The 21,889-nt window shown below is 43.3% G+C and overlaps 4 protein-coding genes across 4 annotated transcripts; all 4 read left to right on the top strand.

Annotated features, from left to right (window-relative positions):
• The first annotated feature begins 756 nt into the window (after positions 1 to 756).
• Positions 757 to 2,964, top strand: LOC104423969. The gene has a single exon (XM_039302982.1). It carries the CDS (start codon positions 757 to 759, stop codon positions 2,962 to 2,964), a length of 2,208 nt encoding a protein of 735 aa, XP_039158916.1.
• Positions 2,965 to 7,987: 5,023 nt separating this feature from the next.
• On the top strand, positions 7,988 to 11,172 carry LOC104423968 (peptide methionine sulfoxide reductase A5). The gene is made up of 4 exons (XM_010036384.3): positions 7,988 to 8,419; positions 9,579 to 9,691; positions 9,799 to 9,943; positions 10,793 to 11,172. Exons 1-4 carry the CDS (start codon positions 7,988 to 7,990, stop codon positions 10,988 to 10,990), a joined length of 888 nt encoding a protein of 295 aa, XP_010034686.1. The 3' UTR covers positions 10,991 to 11,172.
• A 792-nt stretch (positions 11,173 to 11,964) lies between these two features.
• LOC104422748 (peptidyl-prolyl cis-trans isomerase Pin1) lies at positions 11,965 to 15,990 on the top strand. Its single transcript, XM_010035169.3, is given in 3 exon segments — positions 11,965 to 12,324; positions 12,326 to 12,441; positions 15,622 to 15,990. Coding segments are annotated over 3 exon segments (381 nt in total). The 5' UTR covers positions 11,965 to 12,184; the 3' UTR covers positions 15,747 to 15,990.
• A 3,262-nt stretch (positions 15,991 to 19,252) lies between these two features.
• On the top strand, positions 19,253 to 20,783 carry LOC104422747 (GDP-mannose 4,6 dehydratase 1). The gene is given in 3 exon segments (XM_039303116.1): positions 19,253 to 19,693; positions 19,696 to 20,475; positions 20,548 to 20,783. Coding segments are annotated over 2 exon segments (1,113 nt in total). The 5' UTR covers positions 19,253 to 19,353; the 3' UTR covers positions 20,469 to 20,475; positions 20,548 to 20,783.
• Positions 20,784 to 21,889: the final 1,106 nt, after the last annotated feature.

Below are 21,889 nucleotides of genomic sequence, written 5' to 3'. Positions count from 1 at the left end.
GTCGGCGATGTGATGTGATACGGGCTATCATGCATTGTTTAATCGTAGCAACAACTTTACTTTTAGGATTTAATACATAGATTAGTTCCCAAGGACAATAATATGCTGTTTGGAAGTCGAAGCAATCAACTCAGTGCACGGGAATCACTTCAACTTGGAGCAAGCATTTATCACCCTCTTTTTAACCGTGTCGCATGCCTTTACTTGTTATAGCAACCCAAATGGATGATTTTTCATATTTCACATGGATCATGTTGGGCTAGGGGCGTGCCAGACAAATTGTCAGGACCACAATGATTAGAATGGAGTTTGCAGGATTCGAAAACTTGAGAAGTGATTGAGAAATCAAACTTTAAGTTCAGGTGTATATTTCAAATCTTCTCGATTGAAGCATTTTATAATCATGCCAGTACAAATGCCGGTATCGGATTGTGCCACTTTACTTCATCCTTGGGCAAATGCAAAGAACTGATTGACAACTGTGCATCCAAAAGTGATGTCGCAATTGTTGGGGTGTTTTAAAATGCGCACTGCTTTTTCATTCCTGTGATGTTATGCACGGTAAAGAAATGCTTTTGTATTTGATTCCAACATCAAGTTATTGGTTATATAGAGTGGCCGTTTTGAGGATGTTGCAGAGAGGTAAATTCAAGGCTAATGTTGTTTTGCCTTGCGTTGTCCTCTCCCTTTATGATCCTAAGATCGACCAAGGGAGCCTGATTGTTGCGCCTTTTGGTGCCGACATCGAGTTCAACCATGGGATTTCCGCTACTTCCCGAAAACACTCGAGAACTGTGGAAGGAGTGGGAGCTGCGATTGCTTGTCCTCGTCAGCTTGTTCCTACAATTGACCCTTGTGACTCAGGGCTTTCGGAGGAAATCCAGCTACAAGTACTGGATCCAAGTCGTGGTCTGGACAACATACCTATTGGCCGATTTCATCCCAACCCTCGCACTCGGCGTCCTCTCCAACCGCCTGGCCACCATCAAGGAAACGAAGGGGACGATTGATCCGGAAAGCCAGATCACTGCTTTCTGGGCGCCGTTCCTTCTCCTCCACTTGGGTGGGCCTGACACGATCACTGCGTATGCCCTGGAGGACAATGAGCTGTGGTTGAGGCAGTTGGCACGGCTTTGCGTACAAGTAGGATTAGCTTGTTACATCTACTTCATGGCCTTGTCAAGGTCTACGCTGTCGATATTAGCGGCTGGCATGATCTTGGTGGGGTTCATCAAATATGTAGAGAGGACACTGTGTTTATACTTAGCAAGTGAAGGTCAACTTCGAGATTCGATGCTTTCGCATCCCGATTTTGGTCCCATATACCCCAGGATCGTGGAGCAGCACGCTCTAAAGAAAGAGGAGGGTTACCAAGTCGACATCGACGAGGTCACTGAGGTTCCGGCTCCAGAGGATCTCTCAGCGAACAGCGGTCAAGCCATCGACCAAGAGAAAGCCGCGACTCTGGTCAAAGCCTATGAGTTGTTCAAGATCTCCAAGCTTCTCTTCGTGGGCCTTATCCTCAACACTAGCGACCGGGCGGCCAGCAAGCACATGTTCGTGAACCGCCAGAACATGAACTCAAAGACGGCTTTTGGGATCGTGGAAGTCGAGCTCGGGTTCATGTACGATCTTCTCTACACCAAGGCACCGTTGCTGAACTGTGCTTGGGGCATCATTCGTTGGGTCATTAATCTCTCGGTGCTGTGTGCCGTGTTGGTATTCTTCTCCATGCAGGATAGGAAGGATTACCTCAAAGTCGATATCTATATCACCTTCTTGCTGGTAAGTGCGGCCATACTTTTAGAGATTTACTCGGTTCTTCTCACAATTTCTTCCGATTGGGTTGACCACCGGCGTCTTCAGAGACCTGGCGGATCCACAGTATCATCCGCCATGGCTTCTCTCCAGATCTGCCCGAACCCAAGATGGTCACATTCCGTGGCCCAGCTCAGCCTCTTGAAATTATCCATCGGGAGAAGAAACAGGAAATTCAGCAAGTTGCATCCGAGATTCGCCAAATTAGATGAGAAGTTGGAGAAGAACGTCTACATCAATTACAAAGGGTTCAAGAACCACATCAAAGAATGGACCTTCGATCACATGAGGGATACGATCGATTATCTGGACCAGGACCGCAAATTGAAGAGCGGGTTGAAGAGACTTAAGCTGGAGGCCAGTGAAGTACTGAAGAGGTCAAACAACGGTCATCTGAACTGGAGTGTGAACGATATGGAGTTCGACCAGAGCATCCTGATCTGGCACATCGCCACCGAGCTCTGCCACTACAAGGACCTCGAGAAGAGTGAGGGAGAAATCTCGGAACACATCAAGGACTACAAGATGAGTAAGTTAGTCTCTCGGTACATGCTCTATCTTTTAGTACTCCATCCTTCCATGTTGCCAACAGGGATAGGCATGCTCCGATATGAAGATACTTCAGTCGACGCTCAGAAGTTCTTCGAGGACAAGCTAGAGACGTTGTCAAAGAGAGAAACCAGCATCAACTCATCGGCTGTCAAGACGTGGGCGCAGAATTTATTCAAGAAAGAGAAACATGGCCACACCGGTGTTAAAAGCTGCAGCGAGGCGCACAAGTCAACAGAGTCTCGCGATCTATGCGAAGTCTGCCATCTTCTGCTGCATGTGGGAACTCAACTGCCTGCCACAAAAATACGCGGTGGCAAAAGCAGGTCGGTGCTGTTTGACGCTTGCCATCTCGCATCCCAGTTGAATAAAATCGAGTCGGAAGACCTCGGTAGGAAATGGAAGTTGATCGGCAAGGTCTGGGCGAAGTTTCTGATATACGCGGCTTGCCTAAGCAGAGGCTACCAACACTCCGAGAACCTGAGCAGAGGAGGAGAGCTCATCACCCATGTTTGGCTCCTAATGGCGCATCTCGGCGTAGTGGAGCCGGTGCAAACTTCTGAAAAACAATGCATTACCAAGCTGGTCTTGGACTAGAACTTTCAGGTGGAAATGCGTCTTTTGCTTAACCTACTGTTGCCTGAGTAAGATAAATAAGTTAAAAGCTCATCATCTTGATGAGATGGTGAGGGATTAATTTCAATTCTTGTTGTACAGTATTGTTAACAGATAGTGAGGGAGTTATCCGTCTCCGTCAAGCAATATTATCCTTAATTTCATATTTATTCTACAGTATTGTTATCTGACTTCGGCCAAATTCATTTTCTAGTTTGGAAATTTTATTAATTTCATATTTATTCTACATCGTGTTTACGAAGACTAAATGATCGTGTTTTAATATCCATGAAATCCCAACCTTTTTTTCTACCCTTCAATGATTTATAAATTGTTCCCAGAAACACAGTCACAACCTCTTTTTTCCTATCCTTTGATGATTTATAAATTGTTACTGGAAACACATTTTATTTCTTGATTCCTTTGAGCGTAGTCTTTCCTGTCCATTTTTCACACTCGAATTACCGAGCTTCACTGCTAATGCAATATCACAACTAATTCTTTGAGTTTAGTCTTTAATCCTTCTACTAGACATAACTTTATTGGTTTGGCAACAATATAAAAGTACCTTGGAAACGAACTTCACCTGCAATTTGCTTAGACATCAGCACTTGACTTTGCAAAAAAAAATAAAAAATCAGCAAATAAGAAATTACTTTTTCGAAGGATTATCACCAAATATTTTCTTGTACATGACATTTCCAAATAACGCGTAATCGTTTATTTTATGACTATTTCAAGCCTCTCAAAATAAAGAAAACAATTCAAGAAAGCACTATGCCAGAATCAGAATATAACTAAAAAATGCCTTATGAACACATTATTGTTTTGTGCCACACCCAAATGAGTATTATTTTCATACATAACTAAATTTTAAATATGCTACTGGATTGAAATTAAATGTATAATTTGTCCAAAATCTCCAAGATAATTGCTAATCTCAACAACAACAAAAAAAGGAAACCAGTGCATACGTATCCAAAGGTTTGACACATCTAACACAAATAGACTAACGAGTCTTCTGTTTAAATACACATAATTGCAAAGAAATCTTCTAATTATTCCGGCATTCTCAAGATATTAGTCAATCTCAATTCACTATTCATTCTCACCAGTTTCAATTAAATCTGAAAAACATTATATTATGAAGGAATGACCTTGCTTGCGTAGTAAGTGATCCTTAACTCTAATAATGATTAGACACGTAGGCATTCACCAAAAGGCCAAGGGTACTTCAACACTGCAAGTAGCTCAAAAATTTTGTTGGATATTATCAACAAATAGACATGAAATATGAGTACAATCGCCCATGATCTAATCACCACGCAACAAGCATAATATATTGACGCGTCAATGTAGCCGAGCAGACATTGTTTCCAATAGCAGATCATAAAATCTCGATAATGTACGGGACTCACAAGCATAATCCCCAAAGGGAAACATTTGTATCTCAGCATAATTGCAAGCAACGGTTCCTTAAAATAAGACCAAATGACAGGATAAACTAATACAACAACTAAATCCCAAATTCATTAACTCATTGGTCACTCAAAAGCATTTCTATCTGATCCAAAATTGATTCATAAAAATATGTTATTGGTTGCAAATGTGCTATTATAGAAATTCCTAGCAGACGCAGAGCACCACCCATCTAAACTCCAGCTATCCTGAATTCATATAATTTCGTGAAGGTGTATCTCTAGCACCACCGAGGAATCATACAGGTGCATTTGTTTCACAGAAATAAAATGACTAGAAAAATATTTTCATGAAAATAATTATCGTAACACTTATAAAAATGAGTGAATGAAAAATATATTTATTATATATAAAATTATTTAGACATAAATTGTTATTGAATAATGAAAATATCATTCATTGACTAATTATTTCAAGCGATACAAACGTTTATTTTTAAATATTTTTCAAATCATTCATTTTTGGCAAAATAAACAAATCCAAGTGTCATCTTTAATATTCCTTGTCGCGACCCACCCTTGAGGGAAATAGGTTTAGAGAGATTGCCAAATGTGGGCCAATGGCCTTCAATTAGTGTTGGTTTTGCCAAATCCATACGTTGCGTGACATTAGTTGTTCATTTTCCATTCAACTAACCCTATGTGAGTTTCAGAAAGAGTCGCTACCAACATATTAAGGTTGGTTAGAAACCAAATGAGATGTGGGAGAATATTTCACTTTCCATGCAATTGGAGATTTTGAATTTAGAGACTTGATTACACTAGTTTTAGAACTAATGTCATTTCAGTATCTAAACTTGATTAAGTGCTAATCAAAGTGTTAGGGTAGCCTATCGAAGATTTTTAGGGTTCATCATAACCATTCTAAAAATGAAAATAACACTCAAGGTATTATGATGCACAACCAAATGTCATTGAAGTAAAGACACACAAACCTAATATTTTCTCTAAAAAAAAATGGCATCCATAAATCCCTATCGTAAAGCCTTCTTATTCAATTTCAGGTTCCAATTTTTGAAGGATTTTTCACTTTTTAAGACGAAACTACTTGAAAAGCTAATTTTTAAAGCTTTTTCCAGGGATTTGTAATTTTTCTGAATTTTCTATGGAATTTTCTGTATTTCTTGGGACCCGGACCCTAATACTAATAGTCCGGGTTGGGTCTTCTGGTCTTAGGCTTAACTGGGCTCAACCAATGAACCCAATTCCTAAAAACCCAAAGCCCAGCCGAAAGTCACCGCCAGCCCACATCAAAGCCAACCCAGTCCTTAAATCTAGACCAAATCCAAACGGACACGGCCCACATTCTCAGCTCAGCTTTTATTAACACCCCAGCTCATATATCTATTCTTTTATTATTTTCTTTTCTATTTTTCTTTTTTTTTTTTTTTTAAATTTCTTTTCTCCTTTTTTACTATTATTATTTTTCACACAACATCTCCTTCTTCGCGAGCCGTCTTGTTCAACCTCCTTCAACTTCACCCGAACCTCCATTATTTTTCTGATGCGCTTCAGCCAAAGTTTCAGCCACCACCGCCGATCATTAGCTGACTGGCGGTTCCTATGTCGCCGGAATAAATCCGGAGTCTGAAGTCGCATATTAACATAAATCCATCCATCCTAGCATAGCAAACAAAGATATGCACATCAAAACAAAGGGAACGGACAAACAAGGGCGGCCTCAAACTGCGGGCTCTTCCAGCGAAGGGGATGGATTTTCCGGCGAGAAGTCCGAGGGCAGCCTCAAACGGCGGGCTTCTCCAGCGAGGGGGATGGATTTTCCGGCGAGAAGTTCATGGCCGACTCAGACGACGCGACTCAAAAATCGAATAAAACGACGATTTCAGTATCTGGACAACAATATTAGAACAAATCACGCAGATAACGAAGATCTAAGCTTCGATCTTAACGATTCGAGTTCGGGTCTTCATTGAAGCATTTTATCGAACGGTTGGCGTGCAAGGTCCCGATTCAACATAGATGGGTTTCTCGATCTAGGAACGACGTAAGAACATTCAAATCGTGCTATTCAGCAACAAACGAGTCCCATCCTATCCATATTTTCTCGCGATATCGTCGCTTAAATCGAGCGCCTCGCTCCCGGCCAAAACAGAGCATACACGGAGCACGTCCGAGAGAAGACTCACCTGGTCCGGGAACGATGTGTAATCGGCGATATTGGCAGAAGCTAGAGCTAGACTCATCTTATCTCAGCGTTCACTTGTCGACGACGATTTCGAGTGTGAAAGGGAAGGATCGCAGAAATGGGGAACTCTCGGAAACGGTGGTCCCCAATCGAAGATATCAAACTCCGGTGACAATGAGCGAAAGAAAGCACGGCGGCCGGGGGGAAAGGATTCGCCGGTGATCCTCGTGGGGGATCCAGACAATCCTCTCGAATACCCCTCCTCCGGCGAGCTCTCTCCCTTCGTTTTTTCTCTCTGTTTTTTTCGCTCTTTTTTTTTCCCCCACCGAGCTCTCTCTCTTTGTAGGAGCACCTTCTTCAGCCAGCGACCTCCCTCCAGGCGAAGGAATCTTTTACGTTTTGCTTACACACTCAACCAGCTAAGCACCTTCTATAAGGTTTCTCTTGGATCTGCTTCCGTCACCGGCTTGTTTCTCGTGCCCTCGTTCCTCACAGACGCTCGGTCACGGTCACGGTCACGCGCTCCACGCTCCCAGCCGCGAGCATGAGGAGGAGGAGAAGGAAAAGAAAGGCAAAGGGGCTGGGCCTATGTAAATTCAAATGGGCTAAAAAGAAATACTACTAGGCCCTAAAAAAAGGGAGAAAATTAAGCCCAAAGAGAGGTAAGAAGGTGGGCCGAAAACCTTGCTAAAGGAACCATTGGAAAAGTCACATGTGCCAACCAGCAAGTTCAGGGTCTTTGTTTGAAACTAATTTGGACATTTCAAACCTTTATTTAAAATAACGTAGATTCGATGCAATTTTTTGAGAAAGTAACCTCATTTTAGGTTATTATTTGGAATTTTCCCTTGGAAATTTCAAATAATGATGGAAAAATAAGAGTTCTTAAAATCTAGTTCTAGTCTGTGGCTAAAATGCTTGAGTGGTCGGCGGCAACTTCTGATTGAGCAACCTTTTTAAGGGAGTGGATGAACAAGTTGCATAAAGGTTACATTTCTTAGGGTGGGTTGATTCGGACAAGGTGGGAAGAAAATCAAGCTACTTGTTGTGGGTTCTCCAAAAATTAGGAGAAGGGAGATGGCGTGCTCATTTCAGCCTATCACAAAAAAAAAAAGAAGAAGAAGAAGCTTTAATTGGTGCAAACTAAAAAAATTTCAATTCATTTTTAGATTTTAGTCGAATATGAAAAAATATCGTAAAATGACTTCTTTGAAAACATTTTTCTAAGTGCGTCACATTTTTTATCAACATTGAAATCACCTGAAAAGCTCTGGGATTACCCAAAAAATCATTTGGTAAGTTTGGAAATGTTGTGAAAAAAAAAAAAAAAGCGTGAAAATGGGTTAAAATATATTAAAAAAGAAAAAGAATATTTGGAAAAATGAGCAGATCCATAGCCCGATCCAATCGCTCCTCCTCCTCCTCCTCCTCCCCCCTTGCGGACGCTCCGCTCCCGCTGGACGACGGCGATGCCATGGAAGAGCTCTCTCGGCCGCTCTCTAGGACCCGCTCGATTCGTCTCTCGAGAAGCGTCTCTCTCTCTCCGCCCAATTTCTTGACCCTCGCCGTCGTCCTCGCTTCGTTCTTCGGCGGCGCCCAGTGCATCAGGCTCGCCAATCGGATCCCCGACCCGGCCGCCGGCTCCCCGGACCAGCCCTCGAGGACCGCCGTCTTCGCCCTCGGGAGCTTCTGGAGGTCCGAGGCCGTCTTCGGCTGCCTCGACGGCGTCGTCCGGACCGCCGTCGGTTACGCCGGCGGCTCCAAGCCCAATCCCGAGTACCGGAGCTTGCGCGATCACGCCGAATGCGTTCAGGTAGTTTTCTTCGCGAGTTTTTGAGTCGATTTTGTGTTATGGAGCTACTACGAGGAGGTTCCGTGCGTGTAATTGCGATTGAATAGGAGACGGAAGAACGCTGGGATTGTACAGATCGGAAGCTGACGGTGCTACCGACTGAGTTGTAGTTTCAATGATCGGAGGTGCTTAGCTATCATTGTCAACTAGTGTGGATGCCATTGTTGCCATTTCTTTCGGTTTAAGAATCCTGCCCTTCGCATTGTTGTTTCCTTGCACCTTTATTAGCATGACTCTTAGAATTTCTTCCTAATAGTCGAGGACACTGTTCACTATGGTCATCCGGCATTAAGCATCAGATGCCACTGCGAGGTGGTACTTTCAGCTTTGTCTTGATGAAACGTCAGAGTTTCGAGTCAGTGAAAAGGGTGAAAGATTGCAGGTGGTTGCTTGTGATCAATTGAATAGGTTCTGCACGATTATGAAATAAGGGTGTCCTGTCAGTCTCCTAGTGTCTGGTTGATAAAGAAATTGACATAAGACGTAGAGAGAGTTGATAGTGAATTTTTGATCCTGTAAGTTTGCATTTTCGTCATTTGTGTTTTGCTAATGAAGTGAAAGGTGCTGGATTATTCTTGCATTTTCCTCTGAGGATCAGTCTGATTTATGCATGTCAATCATTTTGGATTGATGCATCTTGGGCTGCTAATGTTTCTTTAAGGGAGGTCAGGAGGCTTGTCAAAGTTACTTGTGCAAATGCCGAACTCGTCACAAGTCATCCTTATATGATGAGAATTTTGTTGGGGACATAGGGCATATAAGAGGTTAGGATTTGAGCAAGCAGAAGCTGATTTTGGATGTGAACCCCTGTTAGCATGAAGGGGTAAATCGGGATTCAAACTGAGATTCTATAAAAAAAAGGCATTGTTTTGACTCTCCCCTTTCTTTTGCCTTTTGTCGCTTTTCTTTTTCCTTTTGGGGAGTGGGAAGGAGGAGGAGGTTGGTGAGAAAGTTTCATCTATAAGTCCTCTCTTTTGAGCAAGAGAGTTTCTAGACTTAAGTATGTCCATGGTTTTTTGTTCTTGAAATCAGAACTTAATCTTTTAAATGACAACAATATTACTAGTTGGCATCGATATTTACTCGTTCTTTGTTTGTTTTTGTGAATGCTGCTCCACAGGTGGAATATGATCCTAGATTGATTAGTTACAGGCAACTTTTGGATGTCTTTTGGTCTAGTCATGATTCAAGGCAAGTTCTTGGGCAAGGTCCAGATGTTGGTAACCAGTACAGGTGACGGCAATTATTTGCGTCGAAAGTTTTCCTGTTTATCAGAATTAGGATCTGTGGTCTGTTGCTTTGTGTCTACTGAATATTTACTGATGGAATTGTGTTGTCAGGTCAATTATCTTCACAAATGAAACTGAAGAGTCCAGGCTAGCAGCCCTTAGCAAAGAAAGAGAGCAAAGCAAGTCCAAGAGCAGTGTTGTCACTACTCAGATTCAACATCTTGAAGCATTTTATCATGCAGAGCCTGAACATCAGGTTAAGTAATTGGGAACCGCACATTATTACTTTACAGTGTGCCTATCAGAAAATTGAATTCACCAGTCATCATTAACTCAATGGGTGAGAATATTAATTGGCCGATTATCAAGTGGGTATGTCCGACCAGGTAATTCTGAACTTGTTCCTGCCTCATCTCTCATTACACTGTGTCCACCTTAACCATCCCATCTTTTTTGTTGGAGTAAAATTGGTAGGTAAATTCTGAACTTATTAATATTGTCCTCACTTTGTGTTGACTCGACTGACAACGAGTGAGGTTGAAGAACTTTCCATATTTAGAACGGTCCCCTATTCATTGCGGGCTGCTACTGATGTGTTCCCTCAGCCAAATGCTACATAAATACCTGCAATCCAAATATGTTACCAGTAATTCATTCCGTGTGTGGAACGAAAATTCCTCTAGAGGACGGGAAATAACTAGGGGATTTCGTGCTTCCAACTATTTTGATTTGTCTTGATTTGCCATGATAATGATCTGTGCTAGTTCTGTTGAAAGAGAAAAAAGGTCCACCTGTGTATTAATTTGCTTAGGTTGATGCCCTGAATTGTCAAACCAGATCTGTTGTGATCAAGTAGAAAGGTTGTTTCCTTGGCTCCTCTGCAGCATGTTATGGCTCTTCTAGTTATTTAATTTGGTTTTGCCTTGCAATTAGAATGCATATTGCAGACATCTCTGAAATCTTCAGCTTGTCGCCTGAGAAATGCATACACTCCATATGAATTTTCAATTGTACCGGCTGGCACTTTTGTTGGTCACAAGGAACTGGAAATGGTCTCTTCTCACCAGCATTTCTGACAAGAATTCCCATACCATAAAATATGCAGAAATTCGAGCTCAAGCAGAAACCACTCCTCATCCAGCTGATGGGAAACCTGCCTGAAGAGGAACTTCAGAAATCAAGTTTGGCTGCAAAATTGAACAGTTTTGCAGCTGAGCTTTGCCCACCTCACATTCAGAAGCAGATCGATGCGAAGATTGGTGAGATCATCAGAAAAAGTTGGCCTCTCTTGAGAAATGTTTAGTTAAACAATATATCAATTGTTTCAGATGAATAACAAATTCATCAGTCCATTCGGCGCTAGGAGCTGTAAATCCAACTTTTTGAGAGGAAACAAGATAAATGTTGATAGACATGCAACTGTAATTGTCCTGTAGATGTTACCATATTTTGATTCCTGCAATATGTTTCTCAAATCCCGCGTAAGCTTTCTTGTGGCACTTCTGGCAGGAAGGTCGTCCTGCCGATCATGTTCACCATTACTAGGCCTTGCTTGTCTCTCTCTGCGCCAAATAATGAAACTGCGTAGGCTAATGGTGGAATCGAAGTGAATGCGCGTGACGTTGAATGCGATGCCAGCACTCATTTTGTTGTAGTTGGAACGGTTGGACCTGCTGAAGCGTATACCCTATAAAGAACTTGACGTACTCTTGTTAGTTTCGTGAGCCAGGTAGAGAGTGCTTCGACTGGTTTAGGAACTGGATATGGTCGCGGGCTGGCTAAATGAAAACTAAAATGAGGATTTGGCAGCGATCATTGTATTTGACAACGAGTTACCGGTAAGCATGAGGCAAAATCCCCTAACGCGTGAGCGGAATTTTTTTGCGAGTTCACCGCCGATGGTTCTCAAAGCTTAGCTATTAAATAACTGTGATTTAATATGCGTGATTGGGTGTTTAAAAATATTTAAAAAAAATTCAGAGTAGCATTTTTTTTTTAAATGATTGTCTGAATCTCTTGAAATAATTAGTCAATAATAATATTATTTTTGTGAACTAGACAAAATAATTATTTTTAAGAAAATAATTTCCAAATTAGCCACTCTTCGTGGAATAAAGAGAGTCTAAAATTTGGAATTGGATTAATCGTACTTTTTTCTGGGTCGAAAGATTCCTTGATTGAAAAAACTAATAAAGGATAATTATTTTCGATGACGTGTCCATTTCTAATATGTAGCAAAAAAATGTTGAAAAATTCATCATATATAAATGGCCAACCCCACCGTTCCCCGATTCTCTCCATCTCCACCGAGCTCACACCGCACTGGAACTTCAACGCAGCGGGGAGCAGAACGAGGTCGCCGTCGTCTCCAGCCTCTGCCAAAATAGAGTCCGCCGATCGCAAGAGGAAGAGACCGTCGTCCTCAACGATCTCGTCGGCCGATCCATCCGCCGCCAAGTCCGGCAGCCTCAGGGACAAGCACAGGGCGAAGGCCAAGATGTCGTCGTCGGCGGCGGGGGCGGCGGCGGCGGGGAGCCAGGTCCGCGCGTCGCACATCCTCATCAAGCACGAGGGCTCCCGGAGGAAGGCCTCGTGGAAGGATCCGGAGGGCAGGGTCATCCGCAGCACCACCCGCGAGCGCCGTCTCGCAGCTCAAGGCCCCTCAGGAGGACATCGTCGCCGGCAAGGCCAAGTTCGAGGACCTCGCCTCGCGCTTCTCCGACTGCAGCTCCGCCAAGCGCGGCGGCGATCTCGGTTGGTTCCGTCTGACCTCGACGCTCGTTACTTTTGCCCACTCTCAGCTCCTATTATGATTGCTTTTCTTTATCTTCGCTCTTTCGTCTAATCTTTCGCGTCTGCTCATTCGATGGAGTCTGCCTGCTGTACCGTTTCTGTCTTAGAAATCTACGGGACTTTAGCCGAATTCGTGAAGCTGGAATATAGATAAATCTAACTCTATTTATGTACCCGAAACAATTTGTCCTTGATTTGATTTGGAAGAAAGATTATGTTGCTGGAATTTGATAAATGAACGTATATGAAACATTCGGTTTTTAGTGTAATCTGTCGTGCAATTTTAACCTTGTGAAGATGAAGTTCGTAGCTTTAGTCTCTCTACCTTTGATGTCAGATGTGCATCGATAAGGTTTAATGAAGTCCTATCACTATATAGCCCTTTTGTTTTGTCAAATGCATGTTTTGTGGAGTTATCTGTGGTCGCTAGGAGTTAAATCACTGGAGAATAGTCGATGTCATCCCATGGAAAAGGATATCATGATTTGAGTGAGTGTGGCAGATCCGAATTTATAATCGCAGTTTTGCCCAGATAGGAAATGCCACTAATTCTTCCCGACGATTGTTAGTGCAGCTTGCACGCATGGCGTGCTAACTCTCCAATTTCAAAAATTGCGGAAGAATGCATCGTCTCTTTGAAATTGAAACAACATAAGCTAAATAGAAATACTCTAATCTGCTTTTGTGAGCTATTTTTTCTGATCCGTGCTATATCAAACAGTTTTCGGAATACTTTTCTGATGTTATTACATGTCTGGAGTGTTCTTTAATTGTCAAGGAACTTAGATAGAAGTTCCTTAGCTGAATGAGGTATCTTTCCATCATTTTTTAATTGCTATCTGCCAATAGACCGTCATAGACAAGATCGTGTTAAGTGTCTGTTTGAAAGAAGAAAGAATATGGTGATATCATGTGCTGCCTATATGGTGATATCATGTGCTGCCTAGGCCCCCTGTGATATGAGAGAAGATCTTCCAGTGAAGAGAATGTGAAAAAATCAGCAGCCTCTGGAGGGGCTTTGATTTTGCATGGAAGGAAAATAAAGGTGGTAAAGAATTTGTATAGAGAAGGAAAGAGCTCATTCAAATACTGCCTTTTCAATCTTTTTTGGGCTATCTGGAAGGAATATTACATTTGAGCTGTTGAACATATTTTGAACTCCAGGATAGATGGGGTTCATATGCTGTTGTAGCTTTATGAGACTTCATGATTTATTCCAAGCTAGAAGCTTTTGAATGAAAGTTGAATTTGCTTGATACACCCTGGGATAAATGGGGTTCATATGCTGACTTTGCTTTACAAGACAACTTCATGATTTATTGCCAGCTAGAAGATGTATTTCCATTATGTACACTGTGCAGTGGATCATTTTCTTAGACGATTTGGCACCCTTGGCTCCCTTGTTGAAGTTGTCTTCACTGGAGTAACAATGCTGTTTCTCCAATCAGGTCTAATTTGCATCTTAGAAGGACAATAAAAGTTCCTTGACGAAGGCCACAAAAAAAATATTAAATCTGAGCCATGAACATGCATCATAATCCCCAACCTATTTGTTATGTCATGAGAACTCTGTAACTTCAAGCCTCATCTTCCTTATCTCTACAAGTACACCTTAAATGGTGAATTTGAGAAATTTCTTCGTTACTTTTTTTGGCCTTCTCAATGATTCTTCCATTTGATCAGCTTTTCTGGTGAAGAAGTCCAAGTTATGCTGTGCACAATATATGGAGCGATTGGAATAGTTTTGGTTGGCATGAATTTAATCTATATTAACTGTTGGAGACAATGTAAAGAAAACATGAATGTGCCCTTGTACTTGGAATAGTTTTTGGCCTGGCCATTTTTAGCGTCGATGACAGCATAATAAAGGATGAAGATGCTCTTGTACTAAATCAAAGTGATGCAAACAATAATACAAAATACGAAGAAAAGCAAGATTAATGTGGTCCTGTTGCACCTGTCTTAATGGAGGACAAGAAAATACCAGTTTTAACTGGGAGAGGAGGCCGCAGTACAAAATACAAATTGTTTCACCATTTTAAACCAAACATCTCCACTTATGAAAAATCATTAAAAACCACCCTCACACAACTCTCGTCTCCAAGCTATTGCCAGTGTCAATCCTTCGTATTTACAGAGGCTAATTAGCATGTTTACTTCAATAAGGAAATTAATTGACTTTTATATCAGGATATCGGGTGTTTTCTCATTGAAGAGAATATCATTAACTACAAAAATGAACAAACTCGAACTAAGTATTGTCCAATCAAGCCTTCCCTGACTTCCCAACCCTCATAACAAGAGAAAAGACATGGTTTGAATGGCTTGGAATTTATTGTTGTATTCTATAGTTTTGTTCTTAGGGGTTGATATGTAGCATTGGGGTGATGGAGGGACTTAAAAATGGGCTTTTAGTTGTGGCTGTGGAAGATATCCTCATATTGACAGAGAAAAGACTTGGAAGTAACTTATTGGAGAATCTCGTCTCCCTCTAAAATTACTAAGCAGTGTTGAGTAACAGTGTCCCTCTCCTTTGTTATCCCAAGGAGCTAATGTACTGGATGTTTGAAATGGCTGCACTTCCTTGTTCTGTTTAGGAGTGGCAAGAAATTACTTAGATCCCCATTCCTACTTCAAATGAAGAGGGATGGATACATGAGTTGAGAGATGCATTAAATTGACAACTCCTTGGTACTTTATCAAGAGCTTAATCCATGTGGTTTAGACAGGGTGATGTGTGTATGAGTTTATACTAAATTTTAATCTTAAGAAATCGGAGTTGACAATGTGCCTAGTAATTTTGAGAGACGTAGAGACGTTGTTTCCCTGCTTTTCTTTCTTTCGATTTTACTTTCTTTTCAATGTGCATTCTCATTTGTGTGTGAAAACGTCTCGGTGAACACATTTTTCTGGTAAAATATTCTGCAGCTTCATGTGAAGTGAGTTAGGTTTACATTTTCTGGCTTTGCACTGTCGGATATCTACCTCTATTTGCACTGTCGGATATCTACCTCTACCAATAAAGGAAAGGAGAAAAGGAAAAGAGAATGAAAGGGATGAAAAAGGACTGTCGCATGCAGTTCAGTGTGTAGATGATGTAGAATCGATATATAATCTCACAAACTTTCGATACTGCTGCAGGTCCCTTTGGGCGAGGCCAGATGCAGAAACCTTTCGAGGAAGCGACTTATGCTCTCAAGGTTGGCGAGATTAGCGACATCGTCGATACCGACAGTGGGGTCCACATCATAATGAGGACTGGCTAAAACATAGTTGGAGTGCAGAGAAGATCAAGAATACGATCAATGCTTTGCTTGGGATTCTGGTTATATGGTGTTTGACTATTCGGACTACGTTGCCATGATTTACCGGTTCCGTGCCTCCTCTATGTCATTGCAATTGCATAAATTGTTTCGAGGAAACATTCACCTGTCAAAAACCTTTGGATGCTTGTTGGGATATTTCTCGCAAAGCTTCTCGAGTGGACTTGGTTTTTGCACTGTTCCTTAATTCTAATGAGTATCGTTGGCGCATGTTGGTTCCACGAGACCAAAAGAGAGACCGTAACGAGTGATAAATGAACCATAGCGAGACATAACGAGTGCTGTGTTGTTGGAAGAAGGGAAAAAAAGGTGGAAAATTCTATGACGATGTTCCGTTTTTTGAGCTGACGGCACGTCTAGTCATTGGAGGTACGTTGGGTGCACGTTGTTTGCTTGCTTGCTTTGTTTATATTTAGCCCTGACGCATCTGCAGTTCAGAACTCGACTAAAGAGAAAGTTTAAAGAATAAATTATGCCAATCAAATCATTTAACGACTAAATCTGAGATTATTCCTTTAACAAATAAGATAGCCCATGTATTTTGATTAACTTACTAGAAACCAACCGTGGAGTAACCTGTCCTGCGGCCATGCGGCATTTAAGGTTTTCACGCCAAGTTGATCAATCCTTCCATGGTCGACTGTCATTTGTAAATGTAGAAACGCTTGCCATTTCAACTGCAATGATTGGAAATACTTATAAACGAGTATTCAAATAAGGTCCTAAAGATCTTTTCTCGTCTTCCAAGCGAGATAAATGCGAGATTCGTAAATGGATGCGGAGAAAGCCCTCCTAACAGTGCCATCTCTTTCAGCTGAAGTATCGGGCTTGAACCAGGAACTGCACTTGCATCAGCACATTTACGTCACGCATCGCAACGTCGTGCTTTTTGGGCTCGGTTAGGAAAGTGATACGGCTGGCTCAGCTGAAAAAACCCAACGAACCCCACGTCTTCCATTGGCAGATTTTTCTGCCCAATCAGTCAAAAGTGTACCAAGTTGGTATCGTCAAACCAGAGCTTCTTAGCGGGTCATGTGCCATGACCGGAGGAGCACTGCAGATTGCAGATAATGAACAATGACAGCACAAAAATATTTAAATTTGCCCGCTTTTCCGACTTCCCCTTGAAGTTGGCATAAAAACCAATGCTCATACATCTTGACACTCAACAAACCCAACAGGAATCGAACCGTGCAGAATTCGGCTGATCCTTCATTTCACATGCTATCACAATTTTCGAAGAAAATTCAGTCTTTCGTTAGATCTTCTTAACCATCTGAACAAAATGGAGTGTGTAACCTGTACCAACACGTGTTTTACAAAACCTTCATTAGCTTCTTTGTGGAAAGGGGTCAAAATGGTGACCGAGATTACTACGAGCAGGCAGAGCGATCAGCAGGTTAATCACCCTTTTAGCTCAGAAGTTCCTCAGCGTCCTCTGGCTCAGCCAAATCAACGACCCACACCAGCAAGAAGACATTGATTTAGCCGAGGGCAAAAAGAATTCAGGGTCAGTCAAAGAAAACCTGTGGCTATGATATATGACCGGTAGGGAAAAAATGATCTGAGAAAGCCAAAAGCAACTGAAGAGGAGTCTATTCAGAAGATGTTTTACAAACACACGGCGAGAAAAAGAGACAAAGTTTACCCATTGCAGATGTCACAGTCACGTCGAATGCTGCATTTCCTTAAGAAAGATAAAAAAAGGGAGACTAACACTCAAAAAGTGATGATTATTCCATCTATCAGGCAAAGAGAACAAGAAGTCGGATACAAATAATGTGAAGAATATTTATTAAGCAAGAGTCTGCTGTACTACAGGATATCAAGGACCTTGATACAGAAGAACTTGTTCTGGAGTTACTGTTCAATCATTAAAAAAGGAGTATTTGATCGACTATCAAGGAGGAGAGTACACGCACAAAGATTCTGGGTTTAACTTTCAAGGAGCCATGGGATTGGCAATGAGCGTTGTAATCGTTCACTCAACTGGAGCACGATGCCCTGTAATATTGCAGCACAGGCGCAAGGTAAGCAGGACAAAATGGTTCTTGCTAACCAGCCATCAAAAGAGGGAACAAACCGCCTTAGTGAATCTACTCCATAGACTCCATGCCTCGGGACAGATCAAGGGGATCATGATTATGGGCGAGCGAACTAGGAAGTTCTTCATCTGATAAGACCAGAAGTTTAGGGTTGATGGAGCATACGGAAGACTGACGCTTGCACTGTGAATATCACATGAGATTCAACAAGAATCCCAAACGACAAGTGTAATGCGAAAAGGGGGTAAAAAGATACAAATCTCTTGACCTTCTAGTTGCTACGATTTTTCGGCAGTGCTCTGCACTCCTTACAAAAGGATGCACATTTCAGAATAAAACCAAATTCAACATAAGAAGTTAGTGCCGATGGTTGGCAGTTCATGCACTGATCCTGCCAAATGAGGCTGCCACCATCGAACAAGTAAAACTTAACTCGGATCCGATCAATGCTGCACAAAGTACAGCCTTGACACTACATTCCTGTGATGGCTGATTTCCAGTGACAATGCATGATTCTGTAACAACTGAAGCATATACGTCCTTATAGATCCTTACAAGCTTTCGGACTTGTGTCAACTTCATCCGGCGTCCCAGTAATGCCGTGGCGACTCTGCAATCTGAGTCCATTGAATCTACTTATCGAGAGGTTGCCATCAACCGAGAAGCAGAACAACTGCGCCATCACACAAGTATTTTGTGCACCGTGCATGACCGTACCGCCGCCTCTTCCACTGCGGACCTCATTCTACTGCCGGAACGGACATCGCCTCGCTCCTCGCGAATCGCCGAGGGAGAGGAGACAGAGAGGAACGCGAACAAACTCGCGGAGCGACGGAGAGAGGTAACAATTTGCAGAGGTCGCAAACCGGGGCAAGGAGGAGACGGTGGAGAGTGGCCCACAGCGAAGCAGAGGTCGAGAGAGTCCGAGAGACGTTCTGAGCAGGCGCGTTACGCCGCCAACACCGGCTGCCCCTCCGCCGCCTCCGGTGCAAAGTCAGCAATATCGACGGCCTTAGTATGGAGGATTAATGATCGTACGATCGTGAATGAGTATACGTATTGAACAAAGTCGCAGCCTTCATCGGACGGTTCACAACGCACCGCACTCGCCGTCGCGCGGTAAATCTGGTCCTCGTGGAAATACCCGCGGCCTTCATCGGACGGTCCACAATGCACCGCACTCGCCGTCGCACGGTAGATCCGGTCCTGGAGGATCACCGGATCCCCCATCCCCGCAGTTTCCACGGACTTCTCCACGTTAATTGACCATACTGACCTTAAATCCCCACGTGGCGTGACCTCATTCGTCAGTTAAAAAAAGCGCGTAAAGAAGGAGAGATCTACCTTCACTGAACCGTCCCTACTCCTTTCCTCTTCCACCTCTTAAAAAGTCTCCCAAAAACTCCCCATCAGATCATCCCACTTCCTCCAAATCTGCCCCTTTCTCTTTCAGGCATTTTCCCGAACACCTCGCGAGCAGACCCGTTTCGCCATCCTTACCGACAATGGCGACCCACGACGACGCGCCAAAATCCGGATCTGGAGCCAACGGCGAAGCCCCGCCGCCGCCGCAGCAGCGCAAGGTGGCCCTGATCACCGGCATTACCGGCCAGGACGGGTCGTACCTCACCGAGTTATTGCTCGACAAGGGGTACGAGGTGCACGGCCTGATCCGCCGCTCCTCCAATTTCAACACCCAGCGGATCAACCACATCTACATCGACCCCCACAACGCCCACAAGGCCCGGATGAAGCTCCACTACGCCGATCTCACCGACGCCTCCTCCCTCCGCCGCTGGATCGACACGATCGCCCCCGACGAGGTCTACAATCTCGCCGCCCAGTCCCCGTGGCGGTCTCCTTCGAGATCCCCGATTACACCGCCGACGTCGTCGCCACGGGCGCCCTCCGCCTCCTCGAGGCCGTGCGCTCACACGTCTCCGCCACCGGCCGCAGCCACATCCGTTACTACCAGGCCGGGTCCTCGGAGATGTTCGGATCGACCCCGCCGCCGCAGTCGGAGACCACCCCGTTCCACCCGCGGTCCCCCTACGCCGCGTCCAAGTGCGCCGCGCACTGGTACACCGTGAACTACCGCGAGGCCTACGGGCTGTTCGCGTGCAACGGGATCCTGTTCAACCACGAGTCCCCGCGGCGGGGCGAGAACTTCGTGACCCGGAAGATCACTCGGGCCGTGGGGCGGATCAAGATCGGGCTGCAGAGCAAGCTGTTCCTGGGAAATCTGCAGGCCTCCCGGGACTGGGGGTTCGCCGGGGACTACGTGGAGGCTATGTGGATGATGTTGCAGCAAGAAAAGCCGGATGACTACGTGGTGGCGACGGAGGAGTCACACACGGTGGAGGAGTTCTTGGAAGTAGCTTTTGGGTATGTTGGGCTGAATTGGAGGGACCATGTGGTGATCGATAAGAGGTACTTCAGACCGGCGGAGGTCGACAACTTGAAGGGAGATGCGAGTAAGGCCAAGAAGGTGCTGGGTTGGAAGCCCAATGTTGGGTTTGAGAAGTTGGTGAAGATGATGGTCGATGAGGACATTGAATTGGCCAAGAGAGAGAAGGTTCTTGTTGATGCTGGGTACATGGATGCTCAGCAACAGCCTTGAGAATTTGGTACTTCTTATCTCTAGTTTGCTCTGTTTTCTTATCATTTTTCTGTGCTCTTTTTTGGTTATTTATTTAAAGATCAGCTCGAAGCAAGTAAAGTTAATATTTTGTAAGGTTTAAAGGGTTGGAGATGTTCTTGGGATGGCTATAGGTTCTTTACCAGTTAATTGTCTATCTTGCTGGGTAGACCAATGAGCTCAAATGCCTCTTGGATTTGTTGTAATTTACCCTATTCATTCGCTTTTAATTAGTACATTTAGATTTGTTCATTTTCCTTGGTTTGCCTCATTTGAAGTTGCTACCTACTCGTTCAAGTTTGGATGAGCTTCAGATGGGTCGAGGATTGTGTGTTTACTTTCTTCAGATCTAGTTAAATTCTGGAGATTGCAGCATGTTGTGCACGAGAAAAAGAATGGACCAACCCTTTCCCGTTTGCAAACTGATAGGAAACCAAGGGAGAATTTTCTGATGGAAAGGCAGTAACTGGACGTTTGGTTCTGTCATTTCATCCATTGATAGGTTTCACAATGCGAGATGCAACCCAATGAGATCTCGATCTGGTTTTTTGTGTGGTCCCTGTGTGTGGGCTTTCAAACTTGGATGATTGTCCTTTTCATCGAAGAACTGTGTCGTTTATTATTCCAGCAATTTGAAAGCCAAGTACTTAATTGCCAAAATCTAGAGAAAAGTAATCATTTTTTTTTTTTTGAATTGATTTTAGTATTCTACATTAGATAAGATCGGCCAACGAATGTTCTCATTTGATCTCACATCCCTCATGCTGGTAAAGTGTTAAATTGTCAAGATGAGTGGAATTTCATCACAGAAATTAAAGTTCTTGATAGGCCATTTTTACTTATCTTTGAGACTCCTAGTCCGACAGTAACAATTGAATTGATTATCTTCATGTATAAGGGCAAAGTAAGGAATACTAAGATAGATATGTAAGATAGTTGTACTAAAAGCAAAGAACTGTACTTGATTAGTTTTATCTGTATCATTATGAGACATACTTCCTCTCCTGTCTTACGGTGAAACATCGCACAAGCAAAGAATTAAACAAAACTTGTCGTAGAAAGGAGAGGCCCCACCAAGAAAAGTGTAGAAAAATGAGGGATATATACAACTGAGAGAGAATAATATGTCCCGCAAATCAATTCAATGCAATCTAATTAGCCAACACACACACCCACCCGACCTTGCTCGAAACAAACAGTGGTTAGCCATGGCCCCTTCCGACACAGAAAGCTGCACGATGATTGCCGAAGCCACCGCCCAGATCGTTTTGCAGAAACTAGATATCTTGCTCTCTCGCCCGGCGTGCATCGAGTGCTTATCAACGCAAGCCCACGCGAAGGATGCCAAGGCAAAGCTGGCCAGGATCCAAGAGTTCATTTCCAGTCAATACAGACTGTCCAAA

Source organism: Eucalyptus grandis, chromosome 10 (assembly GCF_016545825.1).
Source record: "Eucalyptus grandis isolate ANBG69807.140 chromosome 10, ASM1654582v1, whole genome shotgun sequence".
Classification (NCBI taxonomy): domain Eukaryota; kingdom Viridiplantae; phylum Streptophyta; class Magnoliopsida; order Myrtales; family Myrtaceae; genus Eucalyptus; species Eucalyptus grandis.
The sequence above is the reverse complement of the archived record's forward strand: the minus strand, read 5'-3'. Positions and strand labels throughout refer to the sequence as shown.

Coding starts and splice junctions, on each gene's coding strand:
- LOC104423969 (XM_039302982.1), top strand. CDS start 757: ATGGGATTTCCGCTACTTCCCGAAAACACTCGAGAACTGTGGAAGGAG.
- LOC104423968 (XM_010036384.3), top strand. CDS start 7,988: ATGAGCAGATCCATAGCCCGATCCAATCGCTCCTCCTCCTCCTCCTCC. Junction 8,420..9,578: donor ATCACGCCGAATGCGTTCAG/GTAGTTTTCTTC, acceptor GCTGCTCCACAG/GTGGAATATGATCCTAGATT. Junction 9,692..9,798: donor GATGTTGGTAACCAGTACAG/GTGACGGCAATT, acceptor TTGTGTTGTCAG/GTCAATTATCTTCACAAATG.